This window comes from Anoplolepis gracilipes, chromosome 1, assembly GCF_047496725.1.
Source record: "Anoplolepis gracilipes chromosome 1, ASM4749672v1, whole genome shotgun sequence".
Classification (NCBI taxonomy): domain Eukaryota; kingdom Metazoa; phylum Arthropoda; class Insecta; order Hymenoptera; family Formicidae; genus Anoplolepis; species Anoplolepis gracilipes.
The window spans coordinates 12,922,245-12,946,636 of record NC_132970.1 but is presented as its reverse complement, the minus strand read 5'-3'; the positions used below and the strand labels follow the sequence as shown (position 1 = coordinate 12,946,636).

Sequence of the window (24,392 nt, the reverse complement as noted above, 5' to 3'; positions counted from 1 at the left end):
GAAGAGACTTACAACTTTTATTTGAAACATTTTTTTAAATTACCAGTATTTGATGAAATAATTGGAAAAAACATCAATTTTTGTATGTAACTTTTTAGTAAACGAGCGGCGGCTAAAACCTTTTAAGCGTTACTGAGGATAATGATCTTGACAACATATGTCAAGGTCATTGACTTCTGAAAGGGGTGACCTTATGTGAATATTTACCAAATACTTTCATTGAAATCATTAAAACATTAAATTTTATGTGAAATAAAATGAGCATTTTTTATACATATATTGTACATATATATATATTTATATACACATATATACACATATATACATATATATATATATATATATATATTACTTCATAATATATGTTAAAGTGAAAAAAGATCACGCGCAGTTGCAATTAATAATATGTAATAAAATATTAATGAATGTATATGTTTCGTACTCTTGAGATCCACAGTTATGGATCTAGCACAGACACGAACCATAATTTGTGGATCTAGCACGGACGTGAACCGCTGGAAAGTCGATCCAGCTACGTAGTTCCACCGGCTCTAAAATCGATCCAGTTAGCGCCACTGTACCGCGGTGAAAATGGGTTCCCTGAAAAACGGCTTCATGGCGCTTCTGAGGCTTCTCTCTGCCAGAAGTATCTTTATTAGTGTTTATTGATAACAACGCTCCTTGCGACATAATTATAAACTATTCCACTAGGCAATTTAGTTACGAATATTCCCCTCTTTATATTCTATCTTCTTTGCTTCAAGCATTGACGATATCTCGTCGTGTTCAAGTCAAACACATAACCTCTGAAAACCTAATATCGTACACACGCGTAGAAGCGATCAAGCAACGTCAGAAATATTTTCGGCGCGAAATATCAAAACTATTTTTTCGTTCGAAACTAGATTTTAAAGAATGCGTGAAAAGATGATTAAAGAAGTTAGGACAAATACATTTCAAGTTTTTAATTATTTTTCAAAATACTTGTTTAGTCATATATAATAATGCTAATAACACAAAAAAGTGCCGGTTATTCATATTAAAAATATAATACTGCTAATGGTGTTTGAAGATGTGTCTGCAACACATTGGCTGTCTTATGTCAGTTCATTAATTTACATTTCTCTACGTGTTAATGGGATATAGCATTCATGATGAACATACACGATATATATCAGATGCCAAATAAGGTAAGTGCATAATTTTACGGAGTAATAGCTTGATAATATTACAGAGAGAGTAACAATGCATACTCTCGGAAACATAACCTCTTACATTATATCATTAAAGTTAGAGTGACGTGTACTAATAGTTTGACAAGCATAACTTTCGTTTTATTTATCGTTGATAATAATTGTATATTGTTAAGAGAAATTTGTTTGCTTTAAATCACATGTATTATTGATTAGAGTTTTATAATTAATGTTTCTTGTTTTTAGAGCAAGGCAGAACTAACTCCAGAGGAAAAATGGAAGTAAGATACAAATTTATAGTTTTATAGTATAAAGTATAATACTTATAATATATCTTTCTTTTTTTTTACGATTCTAAACTTAAAATGTACGAGATGAAAAAGCATACAAATACAAAAGATGTTCAAAGAACATTGTGAAGACATCTTGTTGTTCAAAAATATCTATGGGATGGCCTCTGAATGTTTTTTTTGGATATGCTTGCTGTCTGGCATAATCTAGGAGTTCTGAGAATAATACAATGTACGAACATTTTCTGTTAAACTTTTTAGAGTGGAACATATAAAGATGCACGAACAGCACATGGGTCACGAATCTATGCACGCAGAGATGCTGCTTATATTGTTGCTGACATTAACAATAGCACAGATTACATTAGTTGAGTGGAAAAAGAGACATTTTAAATCATATCAGGTAAAGAGCGTAAGATAATTATAATATAAATTTTAGTTAGTATAAATATTTTAGTTATATATAAACAAAACATTTTTTTTGTAACACTAGCTTGTAACACTAGTAGCCATGTGGATTATTCCATTTGGAATAAGCTTAAAAAACCACTGGTGGAGATTTATATTTTTGTGGCTTTTATCTTCGTGTATAACAGGTCTAGTGGTAAGGAAAGCTATTCAAAGACCAATATTAGGTACAACACCTAGGTAATGTTGAATAATTATTAATGCTACATAGAAAGAGTAATTATAAAAATAACAATGGAAACTTCTCTTACCTTTTTCAGATTAGTGTACAAATGGTTTTATTTCATTTATAAGCTCAGTTATGTACTGGGCATAATTGGCTATATCTTAGTGTTATTTACATTTGTTGGTCTAAATATTATATTAGATGTTAAGCCTCATGTTTGGATGGACTGGGGTATATTACTTCTATTTTACGGTCTTTACTTTGGAGTATTAGGAAGGGATGTTGCTGAAATATGTGCTGACACAATGGCATCACATATTGGAGTATGTATTATCTCATGTTCAAACCCATCTCATATTACATATATAACTTTATAATATTTAATTTGTTTTATATAGTATTATGCTCCAGGCAGTATGCCAACTAGAACTTTGGAGCCAAATGTTTGCGCAGTATGCGGGAATAAACTCCTAGTTTCCGAACATGAAGAAGGTGTGATTGAAAATACATATAAACTTACTTGCGAACATGTTTTCCATGAATTTTGTATTAGGGGTTGGTGCATTATAGGAAAAAAACAAACCTGCCCTTACTGCAAAGAAAAAGTCGATTTAAAGAAAATGTTTTGCAATCCGTATCCTTTTCTATAAAAAATTTATTAATTATAACAGGTTTAACGTCATTTTATTTATCTTGTGTATACCTTAATGAATAATGCAGATGGCAACGGCCGCATGTCTTATACGGTCAATTATTGGATTGGTTAAGATGGCTAGTTGCTTGGCAACCTTTAATTTTGTTCCTAGTTCAAGGTATAAATTGGTCTCTGGGCCTTGAGTAAGTAACATTGTTGATTGAAAGTCGACTCACATACACCATTGTTGTGTTATTGCAACGCTAAACGAAAATGATTAACTTATTCATTCAGTTGATACTGTGTTTGTATTTTTGTACATGTTATGAATATTACTTTGGTGTTATTTATAAAAAAATTTTATTAAATAGGAAAAGTATAATGCCAGTAAAAAACTAATAATCTTATTCATGTTTAAACATTAAGAATGATATCATGTTTTATCATTAAAGTAATTTATATCATTAATTCGTTATCTGTACTTCTCGTAATCAATAACTTCTGCTAATATTTTCCTACTAATGATAAATATTCCATTCTTAAGGCCCATAATGGGTGCTGCTTCCAGTATTTGCTTTATCTGATAATATACACTCGCAAGAAAATTAGTGCGCATGTATATTGTATAACTATTGCTCATAAGATGTTCACATTATGATCTACGCAGATATGTAAAAAGAATATTAAATTAAACGAAATAGTTGGTATATACTGTATATAATATTTTAAGTTGCTTTACAATAATTTCAACTGTTTTATAATTATGAAGTGCAAATTGGAAAATTATTAACCATAAATGTAAATTATATATGAATGATAATTAGAGAAGCATTATTTATCGCTTAAAGCATTTTTTAATTAGAAAATAGATATCAATAGCTTCAGTAAAAAGAAAAGATAAATTATAAATATACTCTTCAATAACAATACTTTTCCATTAATTTATATTTTCTATAATGAAGTTTTTTGTTTATAATATATATGTAACATTTTTTTAGTAAAAACGCATTATGCGTTAAGGCATGCAAATCTTGCTGCATTCAAATAAATGAGCAATCAAATTATTTATACACCGTGCATTTGTAAATCAAGAATTATAATATAGTTGAATGTAGATTTATAATTCTAATTATGTGAAAGAATGTGTGGTTTTTCAAATATAATATTATGACTTATAACATTTCATTTTTTAAGATTATTTCAAGAAACAACTGTATTTGATATATGTTACATTCTCAACAATTTAGTTATAACATTTTGTTTCTAATTGGGCATCTAGATTTGCAAAACTCGTTGGCACATTGTATAGTTTGATAATAACAGAACTAACGGGAATGTAACATATATTTCTTTCCTCTTTTCTCTAAACCGTAATCATCGTGTGTAACACATCTTTGTAAAGAAAAAAATTCACTGTGAGGAACATTTGTTTTGCAATAAAAATGTACAAAACAAAATTTTTAGCTGTGGTATTTAATTCCTCTGTATCTTGTATTTTTTTTTGTTGATCTTACTGTTAGTTTTTTTTCATAAGAAAAAATAGCTTATTTTTAAAATTTTAAAAAGATAAATCAATAATGCTAATAATATTTCGATTTATTTTCTATTTATTCAACTAATATAAAACATATATTTCTACTATTCTCTTTAACTACTATTGATTCTCTCCAGTTAAAATTAATTAATACTAAAGAGAAATTCAGTCATTCAACCATATTAAAAATAGATTCAAATATATAAGACAAGATAAAAATACATTTCCGAAAAGATACTTAGAAATCGAGATATTAATTTTAACATAAATAAAAAGAAAATTTTTAAAACCACGCTGATTAGTCACAGCAAAATTTGTCTTGTAGACGTTATAATATTTTCCTGAGCACAATCAATAACTAACAACTAACAATTAATATTATTTATAACAATATTTAAGAGTATTGATATAGCTGATTATCTTTTCTTTCATATTCTCATAATTTTTACAGAGAAACGAAGAAGAATCAACATGAAATGATTGGCGAAACAGAATAGCGACTGTCGTAGTTTCTCTGCTAAAGCACCGACAGATAAGTTCCTATTAACGCATTCGCAGTCAGAGGTGAGAAGATAGTAGGTGTAAATCAAGAAAGTGATCTTGTTGGCGCGTGTTGATTTATGTTATGTATATACGTGTTTTGTGTGTGTGTGTGTGTGTGTATGGACATATAGTTAGAGAGAGACAGAGAGAGAAAGAAAGAGAGAGAGAGAGAGAGAACAATGATAACAACTTGCCAGTGATGTTACTAAAAGATTTTAATTATCTTTCTCGTTATTATCGATAGAAAAACAACTTTCATCACATCACGTATCCATAGGTACTTGTCAGACCATGTCGGACCCGTCGCGAGAATATCGTATATATAATATATATGTATTTATATTTATATACATATATTTATCTGTATATCTATAATCTAACGTCGTTCGCGAACATTAATGAGGTGCGAAGTTACGTCAAGGCGCGCAAAAGTATAGGAGGAGGGAAGGAATAGTGCGCGAAATGAGGTAACAGAGGGTGAGAGAGGGAACACATTTAACGGTAGTCCCTTCAACGGGTCCGATAAACAGAGGTGTCGACATTATTCCAGATAGTTTTTTTTTATGGGATGGTTCACAGACGCCACGATTCGATGGGATCATCAGGATGGGTTCAGGGGCAGACATTCACACAAACACGGGGAGATTTTATAGATATATTTATTGAGTACTTAGCGTGTAAGAGTATAGAATATATGTTACCTTACTGTTAAATATATCATTACATGGTAAATATATTTATATTTATATATATATATATAATGATGTATAATCTTTTTAAAATAAACCTTGTGCGCGCGCGCAGGCGCACGCGTACGTGTGTGTGTTTCATTCAGAGTATTTACATAATGATCGCAATTAATATGTACAAGTTTACGAAAAACGAAAAGAAAAATATAGACGAACGGGCGAGCGTGTATTTCGGCCGTGTCGGTGATCGTCGGTTTCACTGAAGTGTCCTCCGCGCCGAGGATTTCGACGATTTAGGACACAAGCCGCGCGTTCACCGACACGCCAAATGCCGAGAGTAAATGCCAGGAAGGAGTCTCAGTTTTTACTTTGTCACTTTCTCTCCGTTTATTACAAATTGACCGTCGTCTCTATATGAAAGTATAAAGGTCGCTACGATGACATGATTCTCCTTACCTTTTTTTTTTTTTGCGGGCACAGGTGTACAAAACTACCATCGCTACGGATAATTGTAGGTACCCTAATTAACAACATCAATGTCACGTACGATTGTGACTCTTTTTTTTTTCTTTTTTTCCTCCTTACGTGGCAGCTCTCTCTGTTCCGTCCGCGAACGATAACGGAGTTCTCACATATCTTTACATTTTGTGATAAATAGTAAAATGAACAATATAATATCCGAGTTTAAGATAAAAATTCTCATAACACATATCCGCATCGAATATATACAACTGTTTTTTTTCTGGATCTTTTAATAACGTGTTTTACGATGTCAAATCACGTGTGTGTACAAAGAACAATTATACATAAGCTATTCGTTCAAGATAAAAATTATGCGTGACAATTGATAGTTACTTTCCACTGAGCGTGAACGTTTATCACTATTCAGAGTGTTGTAAGGACTCCATGATATCGATCGCGGAGAGATCTCGAGAGACGCTCCCTGTGTCGTCGCGTGACGTCAATATCATTTTCGGTCGTTCATGCTATATATGTACAAAAAGAAATGTGTCACGCACGACCGCCGCAATTTCTCTTACAAGAAAGAAGCGCGAGAGACGAACGGTGTCTCAACTCGCCAGTATATAAAAAAAGCGCACGACTTCCTTCCTTTTTCCTCGCAGTAACTATCTGTTAACGCAACTCTCGCATATATTTATATATATATATATATATATATTAATCTATGTATATATAATGTCTCTTTCGCGCGCTTTTTAATTTCTCACACACCCTTCCTTTCACACTTTCTTCACTTTTTGACATATTTATCATCGTCTCTCTCGCGTTCTATCGCCGGTTTTTTAACAGCATTCAGAGACATATACGATAGTTACGAAGTATTGCTTTTTCTTAATCGCGTATCGATCGCGCCTGCCGATCGCGATCCGGCATAACAATAATAAATTTTGCACCTTCCTGCGACGAGCCGCGCCGAGAATCCCTATTTTTGCTTTAGATCCTTCAAAGTGTCATAAATATTTAAAATTTACATAAATAAAAATATAAAGATTATATATTAAGTAAATATATTTTTCTGTATTGTTGATATAAAATTTCATTATGTATGTTAAAATACTTTAATCTGAAAATAATGTTCTAATTTTGTACGGTTTTTTTTTTATTTTACAATTGCATTTGTAGAAGATGGAGAAATTAACAAACTGCAATGTGTTTCGATACATAAATCTGAATAAATTGTAAGACACTTAATAGGATGTTAAAAGTATCGAAAAAAAAATTGTCAAGTAGAATTCACCCACGGCTCTCTTACGCTCGAAGGAAACATGCGCTAAGCGTAAAGTTAACTCGATTACAGGACTTTTTAAACCGTCGTATCGTTTTTTCTCTTTTTCTCTCTCCCGTTTTTACGTATCATTTTGCGAGTAGACGAGTACACAGAAAATCGCTTGCAACGGAATATCGTTCGCCCGGCTACTCTTATTCGAGGCGTTGACGAAACGCTACCGTCACACATGCCGAGCGTTTCTACTATAAACTATATACAATAATGCGCGCGTGTCAGATAACGGCGTATTAATAGACAACTCAGTAACAAGCACTGCTACGGAAAGGGGATTTTATCCCCTCGTGCTCCGAAAGCTGAGGAGATTAAGAACGTAATATCGAGGGGATGCGGGTTACCCGAGGCGACGTTCAGAAACATCACCGGAGAGGCAATCTTGCCTCGTTATTAAGTTCGATTAGATTAAAGTTAATCACACATGTTCGTTTTATAAATTGACAAGAACGGTGGTTTATTCCGATGTGAGATTTTTAAATTTTCTAATTTTTTTTTACAGCAAAATATATTACATGTCCGCGCACATAAAATTTTGGAAATAATATCAGCAAATCGATCGACAGAGCCTAAACTCTCTGATCGTTTGTACGTTGAATGGAATAAAATTTAATCTTTTAGTTACCAAGTGAAATTATTTCGAGATTTTCCCACCACATTTTAATTTTGAATAAATAATTTTTATATAGTTCTCTCTAACATATACGTTTCATTATGTGAAATTATTCGCTTGATATTACAATAATGTGAAGAAACAGTTTTACTAGAATTTTGAAGAAATAATGTAGACAAATCCGCGCAAGTATTTAAAGCCGAGTCCAAGGCTTTGATAACTTGTGAGCAATTTTCCACGTTAATCTGTTAAGTTTTCGACCTATTGCTTGTTCTATTTATATAAAGGAAAATAAAATTTAGCCACTGTATCGTACGATATACGAGATGAATCACAGATCGATATGCCTCGTCCAACCTCGCGGGCTTCCCTTCGAAAAAGGCGATTAACGAAAAAAAAAAAAATCTTTCTTCAGACGGAATATTTGACGAAGAGCATAAGAATTTTAGCGACACGTTATTTTACAATTATGGAAAATTCGTTACGATGTAAAATACATATATGACTTCTATCTCATTTAATTTCTTTCTCATTTAATTTTTTTGCAAAGATAACTTTGATTCAAACAATAATGTGGAAGATTTTAGAGATATGATAGAGTTGTGAGACTTAATTTAAATATTGCAAAATCAATGTTATCTCGCCGCTAAAATTCTTTGGTGGAAAATTTTTCTATGCGAGGATGTGAAGACTACTTTCACGAGACAGTAGGCTATACACAACAGATATGTACAGCGATGTTACCTGTAAGATTCACTAGCACATTCCCTTAACCGTTCGCTAAACCCCACATCAACTCGTCAACTAGTACGTACGTTTGCAGTTTATGATTATGTATCTTTTTTTTTATTATATATCGCCTACGTGGAACACAACGTGGTGGAGCTGCGTGGGCTCGCACGTTGGCTCACCGTGTACCCCTATATATATTATGCGTTATATTCGTTTCTTCTTTGCGTCTTTACTTTCTATTTAGTCGGTTACTTCATTCGACCCGAACCATAGACTTCGATCTACCTTTTTTTTTTTCTTATTTACCCAATATTGATAAACACCGACGAATTCAGCTATATCAGTTATAGAGAGGAGGGGTCAAGGTTGTACTCTGTAAAAAATAGACGAATTAAAAGAATCTCGAGAGAGAAATTCATTTCGGTGGAATTAAATATCTGAAACACCTTTGAAACCGAGATTGTTTTAAAATTTTCGCAGATACAATTAAAATACTAGTATAATTATATATATATAAATGCTGTTGTCAAATTTATTTCTCAATAATTTATTTTTTAATTATTGAAAATTTCTGATTATTTCTGATGAGAATAAAAATAATTTAATACAGACGAGAAAAGTTATAGAAGATAATTCAATAATCGCAAAAACCTTTAAAATGCCCTATTTTATTGAGAATTCAAAGTTTATTAAATTTGACGAAATAAATCTCTACATCGATTCTTGTTAAACCCTATTTTTTGCCGGGTACTCTCTTCGGTGGAGCGCGGGGGTGAGGTTCTCTTCACAGGCCGATCCCACATACACACGGTTACATAGGACTCTTCTTCTCTCGACGACACAATTCAAAAAATAATTTTTTATTTTTAGTAGAAAGATAGGCGGGGCATTTCTCGTACACAATGGTGATATTATCATATTCCATTATTATTTTTATTTTTATTTTTATTATTATTATTTATTATTATTATTATTATTATTATTTATTATTAATAATATTATTACTATATTTATTATTATTCTTATTAATTATCGCGTTATTATATTATTTATTATTTTTATTATTATTATTATTTTCTGGACATTATTACTTCGACGCATCCCGTTACGACTGTCGTTCGTCTCGTCACGTCAATTTTTGTTACGTGAGGATATCACGTAACAATAGTAGTTCTTACTCGTTTACGTGATGCTTATTTACAAGTGTCTACGTTGCCTACGTACGAATCAGTAGATTCATTTATACCTCAGGCGCCTTCTTTTTCTATATAATCGAAATATTCGTCAAGTTTAAAATCCACAAAGTTTATGCTCAAGTGAGATAATTGAGCGGATAAATGGGATAATGAGACAATGTTATACAGCGATGAAATTAATAACTATCGTTTTTAATCACTTTCTAAATGCTATTAGATATAGTTTAATATTTTATCATTTAATCACACATTGATTATTAATTTAATTCACATTGATTATTAATTTTATTCTTGAAAAATCAATGTATTGTTCCATTTATCTAAAGCGTCTCAAAGACTCTATTTGAACTTATGTTATTTTAAATATGAAATTATAATTAAAATAAACTTTATGGCTCTTAGACTTGACTTGATTTCGATTCGAGGTGCCGAATTTATACTTGGCTCCAATTATGCATTTGTACGTGCCGGCGGAATTGACATCGCCGATCGTACGATACGTATGCCGATTTAAAGCGATAGTGTAGTAATCTACGTCTGTGTGTTATGTACGTGTGTCAATTGTGTGCGTAGGCCTGGGTCAGGATTAACGTGAACCATCCGTTTGACGCGAATGTTGCGTTTTCTCCTAACAAAATTTCCTTCGTCTTCCACATTTTTACTACAACAAAAGAATAGAATCGCGACGCGTCCGATATAATTTCACGACTTTCCCCTATATTATTTCTTCCGTTCGCGTATATTTCGGGGACGTAAATTCCTATATATTTTTATGCATGTGTTGACTCGTGTATATTCTTCTTTGTATACATATAAAAAAGCGGTATCGACAGTTCCACTTGTGTTTATGACTGTTCTCGCGAGCATTCCTTTTACACATTACGATTACTTTATCTACATTTACCATTAAGTTCGAGTGTAGCTATATTTACAATTGCTCGTTTCGCACCTAATACACCAATTTGCGCCATGTTAAAAATATCTGCTGTATATCTATTCTCCACGTTTGTCTCTTTCTCTCTCTATCTCTCTCTCTCTTTCTCTCTCTCTCACTCTCACTTGTCCTCGGACGAATGCGTCCTGACTAGAGATGCGAGGTGAGAACATTTCAAATAGCGAAAACTGACGTTCTCTCACCACGAAAGCTTTCGAATAGCTTTCGTATTGAAAATTATCTTCTCTCTCGCCTCGCATCTTCTAACTTTTGACGCGCTGACCTCGAGATATCTCCTGTCTCGCGTGTGCGTGCGTATATACGCGTGTCTTGTAGACCCTGTTACGTGAATTAACACCAGCTCGAATTTGACCGATGATCTGTGACGAAAGTCCAAGACACGTACATTTCCCTCCCTCTTTGTTGCAAAAAACACTATCGATTTCGTCGCGGACGGCACCTTAAAAGTCTACGCACGCACTTTTATCCTGTCTCTACGCGTCTATATTCGCCACCTTCTTTTCTCTTTCTCTCTCCCTCGTGTCTCTCCCTTTTTCTCTCATTCCTTTTTTTTTCTATAAACTAATCATCATATAACAAGCTTTATATTCTTCATTTCGTTAGTAATGCGACTAGGTTAATTTTGACACTTCGCGATCCGTTCTCATACCCGTCGTTTCCGTACGCATCGGTCGATCAAGAATTTACGATCAATCATGATCGCATATTAGACGCGCTTATGGCACATCGACAGATTGCATTACCGGATACGAGACGTATCGTTTGTCGTCAAAGATCTTTGTCTCCCTCTCAACGACGAGTATGGGAGGGAAGAAAGACGCCGAGAGGAGGATCGAGGAGAGAAGGGAGCGACGACGCTGGCCGCTCGCGCAAATTGCGATTACACAAAGTGCGATCACATTACGGTGACAAAACCGTCCTACCGTTTCCTCCGAGACACGCTGGCTCTCTCTCTCTTTTTCTTCTGTTCCTTCGCTTTACGCACGAATCAAGTCCCAAACGATACTTTGAACTCGCGTCGTGACGTCCTCGAATCACGAGTCGTGCCTGTGAGTCCTGTTGCGCCTGTTGCCGCTCTTCCGCCTCTTCCTCTTGGTGTCACGAGTGAACGCGACGTTACCAGGGTCGTCAGCGAGCTGGGGATACCTATGCACACTGTGGATATCGACGCCCTCGTAGCCGTCGACGGTGCCGCGACTGATGAGCTCGTCCTTTTCTTCCTTGGACCAGTCGCCTCGACCTTGGAAACCGGCCATCACAAGTTGCTTTTCAATTTCCCAGGCGCGTTCGACGGCACGCTTGTGCGCGTGTTTTAGAATTCGGTGCCGCTCCTGCTCAGGATCGGCCCCATACTTGATCACCACCGCCGCGTCCGGATTGTGCAATCTCAGCTCTTTCCATGTGCCGGCACCATGTTCCGTCGTCTCGTGTGTGGATACATTAAACATGCCACCAAGCCGATGAAGTTCCTCCATGTCATCGCGGATCTTCAACGCGTTATCCTTGACGAAATAGAAAACGTCTTGGTCGTGCACGCTGAAATGCAACGGCAGGAAGTACGAGTTGTTGAATACGGACGTGACCACGTCCTGTACCACACTGTTCACGCCGTCCACTACACTCACTAAAGCGCGACCGCCGACACGCGATACCAGGATACCCTCGCCGAAGACCGCCCGACGATGGGCCACCCGCGGTAACAGGTTTCGCGTCTTCGGCTCCAGTTTCAGCAATGGCTTGGGCACGAAACCAAGATCGGAGAACTTCTCTTGCACGCGATTTACGATGCATTGCAGACCAGACATCACACCAAAGTCTGGAGTAAGTTGCGGAGACGTGACGATGGCGCTCGGTTGATATACCATCTGCTTTGTGTATTCGGAACCGAGCATTGTTGAGATGTCATAGCCATAGAGTTTCAGCCAACTCGCCAGATCCGTCATATACTCGACGTTCTGTTTAAAATTGATCGGATCGTTATTGCGGAAGCGATAGATGAATATGTCGGTCGGTGTGGTAAGCTCGTTGGCCATTTGCTCCCAAGCAGGTGTCATCCATTGACCGACGGTCGGATCGTAAAGTCTCTTGTTCAAATAGATCAATTTGGTATTGGGATCAAAGAGACCACCGTGGAAATCGATGGGCAAATAAAAGTCCGGATTGGTATCCTTGATGATCTTGCCGAATGGCGTGCGTCGCATCTCTTTGATAAGATTGCCATTGGTATCAAAAAGAGCAAGAGGCGAACCGTTCTGATCCGTTGCGACGTAGAACCGTTGTTCGGACGTCTCCACAGTCATCAGGAAGTCGCGCGAATCGTAGAGGAATCGGAATGTCTTGGACAACTTCGGGAAATGCACGTGCGTTATTAGATCCGGAGTTTTTGGATTCGCGTAGAAGAACTGAGTAATGTTTTCTCGATCGTCATTCATCGACACCAATCGGCCGCGATCATCGTAGAAGTACCAAATTTGGAATTTCTTGTGCTCCGACGCATGAATCAGTTGACCGCGCGAGTTGTATCTGAAGAAAAAATAATAATAATAATGTATATTTTGGTATGTATTCACTACCATGTAGTATTTTTTTTAAATTAGTGTTTTTCGGCAGAAAAACCTTTTGCAAAATTTATTACAAAAAAGATAGATATTTTTTCCTGTACATATATAACATTTTCGTTATTTTAATAAAATTGATATATTATTTCTTAGTTTTCGGAAGAATAAAAAATACCTACCTGTATTTGTGCTCGCCACGAATCACAACGAAGCCGCGTCCATCATACGAGTTGAATTCGACGTCACCGTACTGGACCACTCGATCACCACTGTCGTAGCCCAAGACGGTCTTCTCGTTATGCTCAGTCACGCCAATCACGTTACCGTTTTCATCGTATGCATATTGCCAATTATTCTCAGTGTCCGCTACTTCGAGCACATGACCGTCTGCATTGTACGTGATCTTCTCCATTCTAGAGTATTCCTTCTTCTCCATCGACTCCTTTCCGATCGAAAACTTTCTTATCTTGATGCGATTGCGATTATCATACTCGAGCTCCATGCGGAACACGTCGAACGATCGGATGTTCATCAGTACTATCTTGACACGACCGTGCTCGTCGTAGTCCGTGACTGTGAAGAACTGTTTGCTGCTATCCTGCATAACTGATCGATTGAAGAGATTTCTATATATCCTGAGATCACCGACGCCTTCTAGCACACCGAGATTCTGATTATATTTAAGACGAAGCTGAGGTAACTGTTTGCCGTTGATGTCGACCTCGATGCCGGATATACGCGCATTACCATCATACTGATAACGATAATGAGCATTATCCATGCCGCTTTTGCTGCCGAACTTGATCTTCTCATCCTTCACAATGCCGGCATGGTATTTGTACTCGATGCGCATCTCAAAGTTTGGTTCGTTGATATCGATGCTGCGCACTAGACTGGTCGTTTCTTGATAGGTATAATGTATAGAGGATAATCCTATACAAAACATACAGTTTTTAACTAACAAATATCTTTAATAATATCGCGACATTTATGAATCAACATTTTTTTTTAAGTCATAGTAAAATTCAACAAGCTGAAAAAATGAAGACACAATATTATTTTGGCAAAATTATATATGTAAATTATTACTTACCAGCAAGCGTGGTTTCGAGTTTTCCAGCGTGATCATAGACGTAAGCAACCTTTCCGCTTTGATGAGGATATACCTTAGCAAGAATCTGACCATCGTCATTGTAAAGAATCTCATATGGATGTCTGTTCATCGGCGAGTAATATTGATACTTGTAGAATCCGAGAGACGTTTGAAGAGAGAATGTATGAATGTGTCCTCTTGGTGTAGTCAGTGACTGCAATGCTCCTGCCTCGTCGTATTGAAGAAGATAATCACTTCCACGCGGCGTAGTAACTTTCAGTGGCAAACTGCTGAACATGTCTTTGAAGGCGTACACCATCGAAGTACCATCGCTGTACTTGATCTCGTACAATCGACCCGCTCTGTCAAAGCCATACGTTTCGCTAATGTCGCCCCACGTCCACCTAATCAATCTGCTGAATCGATCGTATTCCAGTTCGACACCAGCGAAGATACCATTTTTCGGTCCCCATTTAACGGGTCTAGCTGTTCTGTCGTACGTGACATTCAGTAGTTCTTCACGATCGTCCATAAACACAGCCACGGTATTTGTTTCTCTATCGTACTCTAGAGACAGCAAGATCTCACCATTGACTCGGAGCTTCCGCCCGACCTGAGCGATTGCCTTCGAGTTTCCGCGATTCTTATTTCCTTGGATTTTTCGAAGGAAGTATCGCCATTCAAAGCGATTAGCCAGATCGCCAGCGATCTCTGTCCTCTGTTTAGCCGGTACAGGATAGCTTTCGCCTAACAGAGGCTCGATTTCAGCCAGAATCGAATATGGCATACTATCAGTGCTAACGGTGTGAGCCCATGGTGTTACCCTTCCAACCGAACCATCAGCAAGAACCGTCGTTCTCTGCTCGGCCTCTCCGATCTTCGTGACAACGGACGATCCTTTGATCAGCATCGAGATGGGCTTCCTGTTGTTCTGTCCAACTTTGACTATGGCACCCTTCAGACTAAGATCGAATGTCAAGCTGATCACCTTGCCCGTGGGTGTCACTGCGCTAGTCAGCCTGCCAAACTCATCATAATTGTAAACGTAGCTGCGACCCGTACTATCGAGCTTCGTTTTCAGCAGGCCAGTAGGTCCGTGATAGTCGAAAGTAACGTTGTAATTGTCGGGCGTGCTCAGCTCATGCAACATCTTCATTCTAGACATTCTCAGTCTGCATTTCTGTCCCTTTGTGTTCTCGATGGAGTTCACCTGGCTGCTGTAGTCTCTCAGCAAAAAGACCTTGTTGCCAGCTGCATCCGTCACAGTGCTGAGCTTGCCGTTGCTGGTGTTGACGTTATACGTGAAGAGATACACAGTTTCACCGGTCAAAATATTCTTTGTAGCGATGTGCTGACCAAACCGATTGAACACGTATATTTCTTGCGTATCAGGTGCATAAATTTCGTATTCTCGCGCGCCGCTCGCGTCAGGAATGCTCGCCGTCACCGAGCGAATGCGATAATTGGCCTGGTCGCCGATGTGAACTACTCCATCAGGTGAAACCGCCACGGCGGATATGGTATTAAACTTGGAAGTAGACGCCAGATAGTGCTCGGCCTCAAAGCAATCACAACCACGTTCTAGGCAATTGCACTTGGACTCAGCACCGGCGTACGGCGAGATCTTACCGTCGGTACCGATCACGCGAACACGATTGATTCTCTGAGAATCGCTCTCGGCGATGTAAAGATTGCCCGATGGACCGAATGCGATGCTTTGCGGCATCACAAGAGTGGCGTGAGTCGCGAGTTCCGTGTCGAACGAGGCTGATGGAGAGGCGCAGTGAAGCGGACGACCGGCGACGACCTTGACACGTCCATCCGGAGCCAACTGAAGAACCATATGATCGTCAATCATGTGCAACGAGTTGTCCAGGGGATTGATCGCCAATTCGGTCGGCCAACGTAAATGAACCTCTTCAACGTTCAACGTTCCTTCACAGGGTATGGGTTTCCAGTGCGACTTGTGCATATGATTGCCGATTACGGTGGTGATGATACCGTCTCTGTCGACCATACGTATATTTGTGCCATCGGCGAAATACAAAACGTTATCGGCGGAAACGGCAACACCCTTAGGATAAGCCAGTTTAGCGTCCCGCGCGAGCGCACCGTCGCCACAGTGAGCTTCGTCACCAGGAAGGCAACGTTCCCCGGAACCAACTACTGTCTCCCAATTATGATCGGGATCCGTGTAATCGTTGGTGTCACGTACGCGAATGATCTGATGAGATTCTGGATCCGATATGTAGAGAACGCCGTCCAGCGGGCTCAGAGCGATGTGATAACGATACGATACTCTGGTTGCGCTGGAAAAATAAATTTGAAATTAAAACATGTTTAAGGCTAAAAGATCTCAAAGAAATCAAAAGAGTTATAAAAAACTATCGCGTAAAATTAATCGATATCAATTACATACTTTAATCTGACCACAGTTCTGACTGTTCCATCGACGAGAATCTTCCTGATTAGATTGAAATCACCGACAAAGATGGAGCCGTCTGCTGCAGTGGCAAGAGCAACGGGCGCTAAGAGACGTTGTTTGGAAGCTTGCCCGTCGCAATCATAACAATCCAATGGTCTTTGATGACCGTCTCCCATCGTGGTGAGGATAACTCTCGGCTTATGCTTCAGATAAATGTTTGAGCCATCTCCTTTTTGCAAGATACCCTCGTGGAAGTTGTATCTATGATGAATATCCAAGTTCCAGCCGCCGACTTCTGAGATGGACATGTCGTGACCGCTCAACTTCGTCGTCTGTACGTCCCAGATAATGTCCTTGCAATCGCTATACTCGTAGCCAACCTTCACCATAGCAGTCGTAACTCCGTAAACACGTTGGCGATAGACATTCAAGCGATTCCACGCGTAGGTAAATTTGATCACTGGATCGGCCTCGAAAGTCTTCTCGAAGAGTATACCCTCGATCGTGATTCTCAAATGTATCAAGTTCAAGGTCGCCGGTATGACTTCCGGAGTCAGCTGCAGTTGTATGGTGGAGAGATAACCAGCCGCTCGTGAACTGTGATATACCAGATTCAAGCCCGTTCCAGGTATCTGCAAACTCTCTTGTATAACTTGAGACTCTGCCAGAATGGCGCTCTTATCTGGGCAGGCTCCTTGGAATCCGTGTTTCCAGGTCGCCAAAACAACGGGCTTCATAAGATCATAATCGTGAGCGGCGCATGCATGTGGAACATGGACGGGCGGTTTCTCCTCGGCGGTGCTCATAATAATTTTGTCGATTATGACGACCTGGAAAGAAACAGATGTGCTTTTTAAAAGCTGTTGGAACAATAAATTTAATCATGCATCATTCTAAGAGATATTATTAAGTCACTCCATTTTACATCGCGAAACTTGACTTGTTGACAAAGTTTCGCCAGTTTTGACTGATTCAATCTCAACCTCTTTTAGTTTAGAATTTAAGTATAGTATAGAGATTAATTCAAATTTACCTCATTCCAAGGCACAAAGACGATATGACTCTGCGGCTTGAAGGGCGATCTGCCAAACTGTAGAGTCACGGCACCGCCGCCGTTCACCAGGAGATCGAACCAGCCGTCATCTCTTGTGAGGGTAAAACCTTCCAGCGGTGTGCTGGTGCTAACCCGCACTCCCATCAGTCCCGTACCGAGATGAGTGACGACGCGGCCACGTATGACGGCCGATCGGCTGTTCGACAACGATCGTGTTAATAGGAGAAAAGTTTACGAATAAATCGGATAAAATCACTTCTTTGTGTGCTTCGTCGTACACTACCAACAAAGCAACCGCTATTCTCTAAGCTAATTTCAATCTACTACGTTTTACTGTTCACACTCTTTAGAAATTTTCTTTAGAGTGTAGGAAATATACCGACGAAAAGAAATACTGTCACTTGATAACGTCTAATGAGATGTTTGAGGCATTTTTATAATTCTTCATTAAATGTGTCTAATGCTAAAAATAAAGACGTTATGTTTATAGTGTTTATTGTTTAAAAATCTCATAAATAAAAAAGTAGAAACAGATGAAATTAATATTATAAGTATAATATACAATTTTAATAATGTTTTAATATATAAATATATAAATTATAATATATAATTTTTTAATTATATGGTGTAAAAATTAAGTTTATTAAATTAACATGATAATAAAAGAGGAATACGCGAGACTTTGTATAATATTTTACTTTAAATTGGATTTTCAGGTGGTTTGGAAATAGATCCTAGAATTATCGACAAATCAATTTCCATGATGGGGAGAATCGCTATAATTACACGCAAAGTGCCGTCTTCCCGGGTGTTTAAAAAGACAGAAGCAATCGATGTAAATTTGCATCTCGGAGGATAATGCGCGCCCATTTACACGTGACAGCATTCTTTCGCCGGTTAATAAGTATCTCGATACCGAGCATCGATCGCCAATCGCGTATGCAAATGCGTGATGAATATTCAACGCGACGTACTTTTGTAAATTCTGCTTCTCAGTGCTAAAGAGGGACCCACTCGATTCTTTGATTGCTTGTTGTTGAACGAGTAACAACGAATGTAATCGTTGCATTATTTTCATCGCGATGTTTCAGATGACCTCTCTGTCACTATAGACCATAGTTGTGTCCGTTTTTCCCGAATAGGCAACGGAATACGATAATCGTGCCTCTTTGGCACTGGAGCGATTTATGGTCGAGGATAAATCACTACTTATATAAGTACAGTCGATATATATATATATACACAAATAACACAAATTTGGAAGCTCAACGTAAAAGGCACGAAACACAACGTAGGAATTAAAAGGTAACTGAACCATGCAACACGAGAATGTGTTCAACAATAACGGAGGACAAAGTGCGAACTCGAACGATCGTGGGATGTGTGAACTGTCCAACAGAAACTCTTAGATCATGTACATATATCATGTGAACCACACATTTTATTTCTTTAGTTTGTTGTTCTCAAGTGTTGATAAAAAAAAAAAAACATTTACATGTCATTGATATTAGTGAGAGTAAAAAATATTTCTTTCTTATACTCATATGAATCCATGGTTTTGCCTTTTTTATCATCTTGGAAACAACTGATAATATAAATGCAAGGTGCAGAAGTACATGATCAAAGGAGAGAGAGAGAGAGAGAGACCCGTCAATATTCAATCAAATCGACTGAGGTCAAACTTCTCAAGCACAGTCGAACGCACACACACGCACGGCTCGTCGTGATCAGGATGCAGGATGTATTTATGTACACATACGTGAGAGAGATACCAAATGCACGAAAATATTATCAAACAGCAGCAGGTTCTTTATTACTGCTATGACGGATCTTATTACGGATCCTCGTTCATTTAGTCGAGCTTTATCGACGTCTGGTTTTTCTTACCTTGTGTTGAAGTGATTCCAGAACATACTGACCGGGCAGCACGGATAAAACAGAGCCGAGTTAAAATGATGCGATTAAAGGCGAAAATAGAAGGAGAACGTAGAGGATCAAGGATGAGAGGTCAAGGATGAAGGAGTCAAAAGAAAAAGAGAGAGAGAGAGAGAGAGAGAGAAAGAGAGAGAGAGAAAGAAAAAAAAAGTAGCAAAGGATTTCTAAAGGTGGGAATAAAAATATAGAGGAGTCTGAGGAAAACTTTCCGCTTTTATGAAGAATTTCGATACGTCGCGTCTCGGGATTACTAGAATTTGCCGATCTCTTCCGATGAACCTGACGCGTCGGGGAGCAAAAAAAACTGTCCGGTTATTGTATATAACCCCCTTCCCTTCCCCCTTTAGTCAGCATGATGAGCGAAAAGCTCGAGGCTTAAACATGGACTCACACATTCACGCAAGCTCCACTCGGACGGACATGAGAAAGAGAAAAAAAGGAAAGAATCGAAAGAACGGGACTTGGATTGATGTACAGATAGAGATAGATCGTAAGGGACTTTGATAAAGACTTTGGGGTAGATAAAGAAAGAATGAAGAAGACAGAGAAAGAGAAAAAAAGAGAGGGAAAGAGATATATATATCTATATAAATGTAAAGGGCGAAAAAGGGAGAGAAAGAGGGAGAGGCGGAGGTCAGTGCAGGGCACACGCGCGCGCACACGTACGTACAAAACATATGTAGAAAACTGTTGGGATGTGATTTCACACGGGTCACAACAACGCAGATATAATATATTGAAATCTATGTATATGCATCCTCGTGTCTGTACTCTGTCTGTACGGCAATACATGTGTACTGCAAGAGAAAGAAAGAAAGAGAGAGATATACAGGGGTATGCGTGTATCTTGTAATATATGCGCGCAAAGGCAGCTATAAAGATTACTGGATCCCTGCGAGAAGAGCGAGGGATCCTCCTAGTATGTGTGAGCGTTTCTTCCCGCTTTAGTTAAAAATAGAGATCGATCGCGGCTTTGTCCGACTAATCTTTCAACCGATTCGGTTCCCGGCTCGAGTCAAAGGGACCTGTACTCGTATTATTAATAACCTTTAGTCGTCCCGTCGAGCATGCAACTTTCTCGACCTTCGCGATTCACGCTCTACACAGGCTTTCATAGGTTCTCCATGCACTTTCTTTGTCACATAGGGATCCTTTGCCTAATTTAGAATATAGATGTGATCTTAAAAAAATACAAAACGTCGAGACATCACAGAGTTTTGATTTACAAGGTATTAAACATTTCAGATATTTTTAAGTCAATCAAATTTTTATATAAATCTGAATAAAAAATTACAGAAAAATTTTTGTCAAGAAAAAATTGATTCCATATTGTTTAAGAAATCCGTATGTAAAGGGGAGTATGGTACGCAAATAATATCGCGCATAGGATAGTGTGCTCCTATTTAATGCTGCCATTTTCTCCTGATCGCGCATGTGTGTTGAATCTCCTATTTTATTTCTTTACTCAGAGACACGCAGACTGTAGACGCAACATCGACATCGGGACGGACAATTTTCGCTAACGATTTCAACGCGGAGACGACGAGGATCATGACGATGACATTGGTCGCAAGGACAAGAGGGGAAAGTCTCGCGACGATCGACGACGAACTTACCTCTCGTTGAAGGTCTCCTGACGAGCGTAGTTCTGCAGACTGCCCTCGTCGATTAGGAACTTCATTCTCTCGAAGAAGGAAGCGGTAATGGCGGGCGGCTGTTTCCGTAGCAATATATCGATTGGTTTGGGCGCTGAGACGCACAGCTGGCTGCTGCGGCATATGTGATTGGAGCAACATTCCGGATCGGCGCAATCAATGAGACCATCTGAAAGTCCCATTATTCTCCATTAAAATCCCAAAAAGGAGTACACTTACATTGATGAATGTTTTAATTAAACGCTTAATTAAAACAAACAAATATTCCAAATATAAGTAATAATAATACAGTTGTCTAAAATTTCAATTTACACTTTATTTCCATTCTATGGTATTTCAATGTCTTGATCTTGAAATAAGACGTGTGATTTATATATTTAACAAATATTATATATCATATATGTAAATATAATAATCAACTTTCTCTTTTTATAACAAATCATTATAAAAAAAAATAAATTCATATTAAAATATGTACCTTTATCGTTGTCTCGTCCGTCGTTGCAGTTCTGCTCTAAAAGTACGCTGCAGTCCTTGCCATCCCAGCCATCATAACACTGACACTCCCATTGCGCGTCGTTCGACACCCTACACTGTCCATGGCCGGAACAAGAATTCGGACAGCCCTCCATCGTGCAATGTTTTCCGTTCCATCCGGTGACGCATAGACACGTGCCATTCTTGCATTGTCCATGCTCGTTGCAGCGAGGATCGCATTGCTTCAGATTGCAAAGCTCACCGGACCAGCCTGGCAAGCAGTCGCAGGCGTTGTCTACGCAGTGTCCGTGTGGACCGCAGTCGAGATCGCACAGTTCTGAAACACAGCGAAACGGGAAACTGTGAAAGCGACTGATTCATCTGAGAGTGCACGAATGTGTTAGTCTCTAAACGACACTCAGAAGCCAGGGGCAAAGCGACGATCGTCCGACAAGTGAATGAAGCTATGAGAAGAAAGGGTAGTTAATTCAAAAGAATGTAAAAATTACTTCTTAAGTTCTGTCACCATCTTTTTGACACCTGGAAACACAGGAATCATCAGTTTACAAAAATATAAAACGAGTACATGACCACATATCAATCGATATCTTTAAACCAATTTTATATCGAGGTTACGAGCTGAGTAATAATATCTCTGATTTTTAAAATTTTAATTAAACATAGATATGAATATGGATATATTTGTCAGTAGTTAATTTCGAGAGATATATTTCCTATAATTATTTTAAAAATATAGAAATCTATAAGAAGAGAATAAATGTGAAATAATCGTTATCAGAAATAGTTGAAAATATATATATATATATATAAAAGAGATAAAATTTTGATCTGTGTAAAATAGATAGTAAAAATTTTTTTTGTAATGCCTCTTCTTAAAATAAAAATTATTTTTTTACGAAACCCTCGATATATAGATTTTCGATGATAAAATATTAATATAACATATAATGACGGTTTTTAATTTGTCATCTCACCTTTCGAGCAATCATCACCAGACCACATGGGCTCGCAAAGACAGGTCTGGGTCTCGAGATCGAAATTTCCATGGCTGCTGCAGTCTGGTAAGCACTGCAGTGCCTCCTTGTCCATTTGACTGCAGTCGGCTCCTTTCCAACCTTTTTTACAGATGCATGTGCCTTCGGCGCAGAAACCGTGGCCCGAGCAAGTCGGATGTGGACAGTCGACCTCTTCGCAATACTTTCCCTTGTAGCCACGTACACAGTTGCATTTGCCGTTGGTGCAGTGACCATGGCCATTGCAGTCGGGCACCTCGCACTCGTCGTGTCGCAGAGAGCACTCCTTGCCCTTCCAGCCGGGATTGCATTGACACTCGCCGTTTATGTACTCGCCTAAATCGGCACAACGAGATTATTTGACGTGGAATTATTTACACACATACGAGACTCGCAAAGTTATTTCCGAACGGAAACTTTTAACAATTGAAATTCGACGGCGATGCTGCAATCGCTGCTGAGAAATTTTGTCTATACGCAGAATACTCGCAATTCAATTTGATTCCAAAGTTATGAAATTGCATTGAGTTATTGTTGTATTCTACTTTCCAATTCAATTTTACTTTATTTTATTTCGTAAACATAGACATATATATTTTGTGTATGCCTATCGAGAAAAAATTGGTACTTTAAGCATGAAAAATTAGCATCTATTACGACTGTTAGCCAAAATGTAATATCAAAGCAAGTGAAATGTATATAATCGGCTTTGATTTCTATTTAAAAGAAATCAATACACAAAGCCGTAACCAGGCGCTTAGTTTTTTTAATCGGTTAAAAAACTTCCCAATCATTATTTCTTTCTGTTTCAATAGGATTTTAATCAAACTCGTAACCAATAACCGATTTTTGAAGTTTATTAAAATTCCTATACGGATTTTTCAATTTAATATTATTTCAACCAAACGACTGAATCCTATTGTCACGGATTTCTCAATATTTTTGTGATAATATAATAGCATATATAATATGATACGTAAAAAAATATGTAAATTATTTTTAATATCCACCGATACACAGTTAAAGAAAATAAAAGCTGGTTATTGATTAACTTTTGATAAAGATATCTTTTCGGCGATAAAACAAACTCACCTCTTTGGCTGCAGAGAACAGGACAGACACTCTCGCTGCAATCCTCACCACCGAAACCAGGGTTACACTGACAATGACCCAAGAGACACTCGCCCTTGCCGCTGCAACCGTTCGGACAGTTGTGCGTCATATCTTCGGCGATCACAGCGATAAACGAGACTTCATGGGGATCACCATCGTCGTTGTAGAGCGATAGGAACCAGTGTCCCGGCTCCATGTACTGAGTTACCTCCTTCTTAATCGAAGGCTGTGAAG

At 38.0% G+C, this 24,392-nt stretch overlaps 2 protein-coding genes across 16 annotated transcripts in view; one reads left to right on the top strand and one right to left on the bottom strand.

Moving 5' to 3' along the window:
• Positions 1-747: 747 nt before the first annotated feature.
• Positions 748-4,966, top strand: LOC140667027 (E3 ubiquitin ligase Rnf121). Of its 2 annotated transcripts, XM_072894656.1 has the most exons (8): positions 748-1,190; positions 1,440-1,474; positions 1,745-1,886; positions 1,977-2,131; positions 2,212-2,440; positions 2,516-2,751; positions 2,838-2,954; positions 4,737-4,966. In XM_072894656.1, exons 1-8 carry the CDS (start codon positions 1,152-1,154, stop codon positions 4,780-4,782), a joined length of 999 nt encoding a protein of 332 aa, XP_072750757.1. In that variant the 5' UTR covers positions 748-1,151; the 3' UTR covers positions 4,783-4,966. The 2 variants fall into 2 exon arrangements, with proteins under 2 accessions (XP_072750757.1, XP_072750765.1); XM_072894664.1 differs by lacking the exon at positions 4,737-4,966 and having other exon boundaries at positions 750-1,190; positions 2,838-4,253.
• Positions 4,967-5,024: 58 nt separating this feature from the next.
• Ten-m (teneurin transmembrane protein Ten-m) overlaps positions 5,025-24,392 on the bottom strand; it is a 575,864-nt gene continuing 556,496 nt past the window's right edge. For all 14 annotated transcript variants that reach the window (XM_072894545.1, XM_072894550.1, XM_072894556.1 and 11 more), the window contains 10 exons: positions 24,138-24,384; positions 23,007-23,381; positions 22,013-22,348; positions 21,496-21,703; positions 19,832-19,858; positions 17,924-18,140; positions 16,885-17,720; positions 14,466-16,774; positions 13,552-14,305; positions 5,025-13,337 (listed from right to left, as the gene is read on the bottom strand). In XM_072894545.1, the coding sequence (XP_072750646.1) occupies positions 11,849-13,337; positions 13,552-14,305; positions 14,466-16,774; positions 16,885-17,720; positions 17,924-18,140; positions 19,832-19,858; positions 21,496-21,703; positions 22,013-22,348; positions 23,007-23,381; positions 24,138-24,384 (6,798 nt within the window). In that variant the 3' untranslated portion in view covers positions 5,025-11,848. The remainder of the gene's footprint in view (positions 13,338-13,551; positions 14,306-14,465; positions 16,775-16,884; positions 17,721-17,923; positions 18,141-19,831; positions 19,859-21,495; positions 21,704-22,012; positions 22,349-23,006; positions 23,382-24,137; positions 24,385-24,392) is intronic.

Coding starts and splice junctions, on each gene's coding strand:
- LOC140667027 (XM_072894656.1), top strand. CDS start 1,152: ATGATGAACATACACGATATATATCAGATGCCAAATAAG. Junction 2,132..2,211: donor ATATTAGGTACAACACCTAG/GTAATGTTGAAT, acceptor TACCTTTTTCAG/ATTAGTGTACAAATGGTTTT. Junction 2,752..2,837: donor AAGAAAATGTTTTGCAATCC/GTATCCTTTTCT, acceptor TGAATAATGCAG/ATGGCAACGGCCGCATGTCT.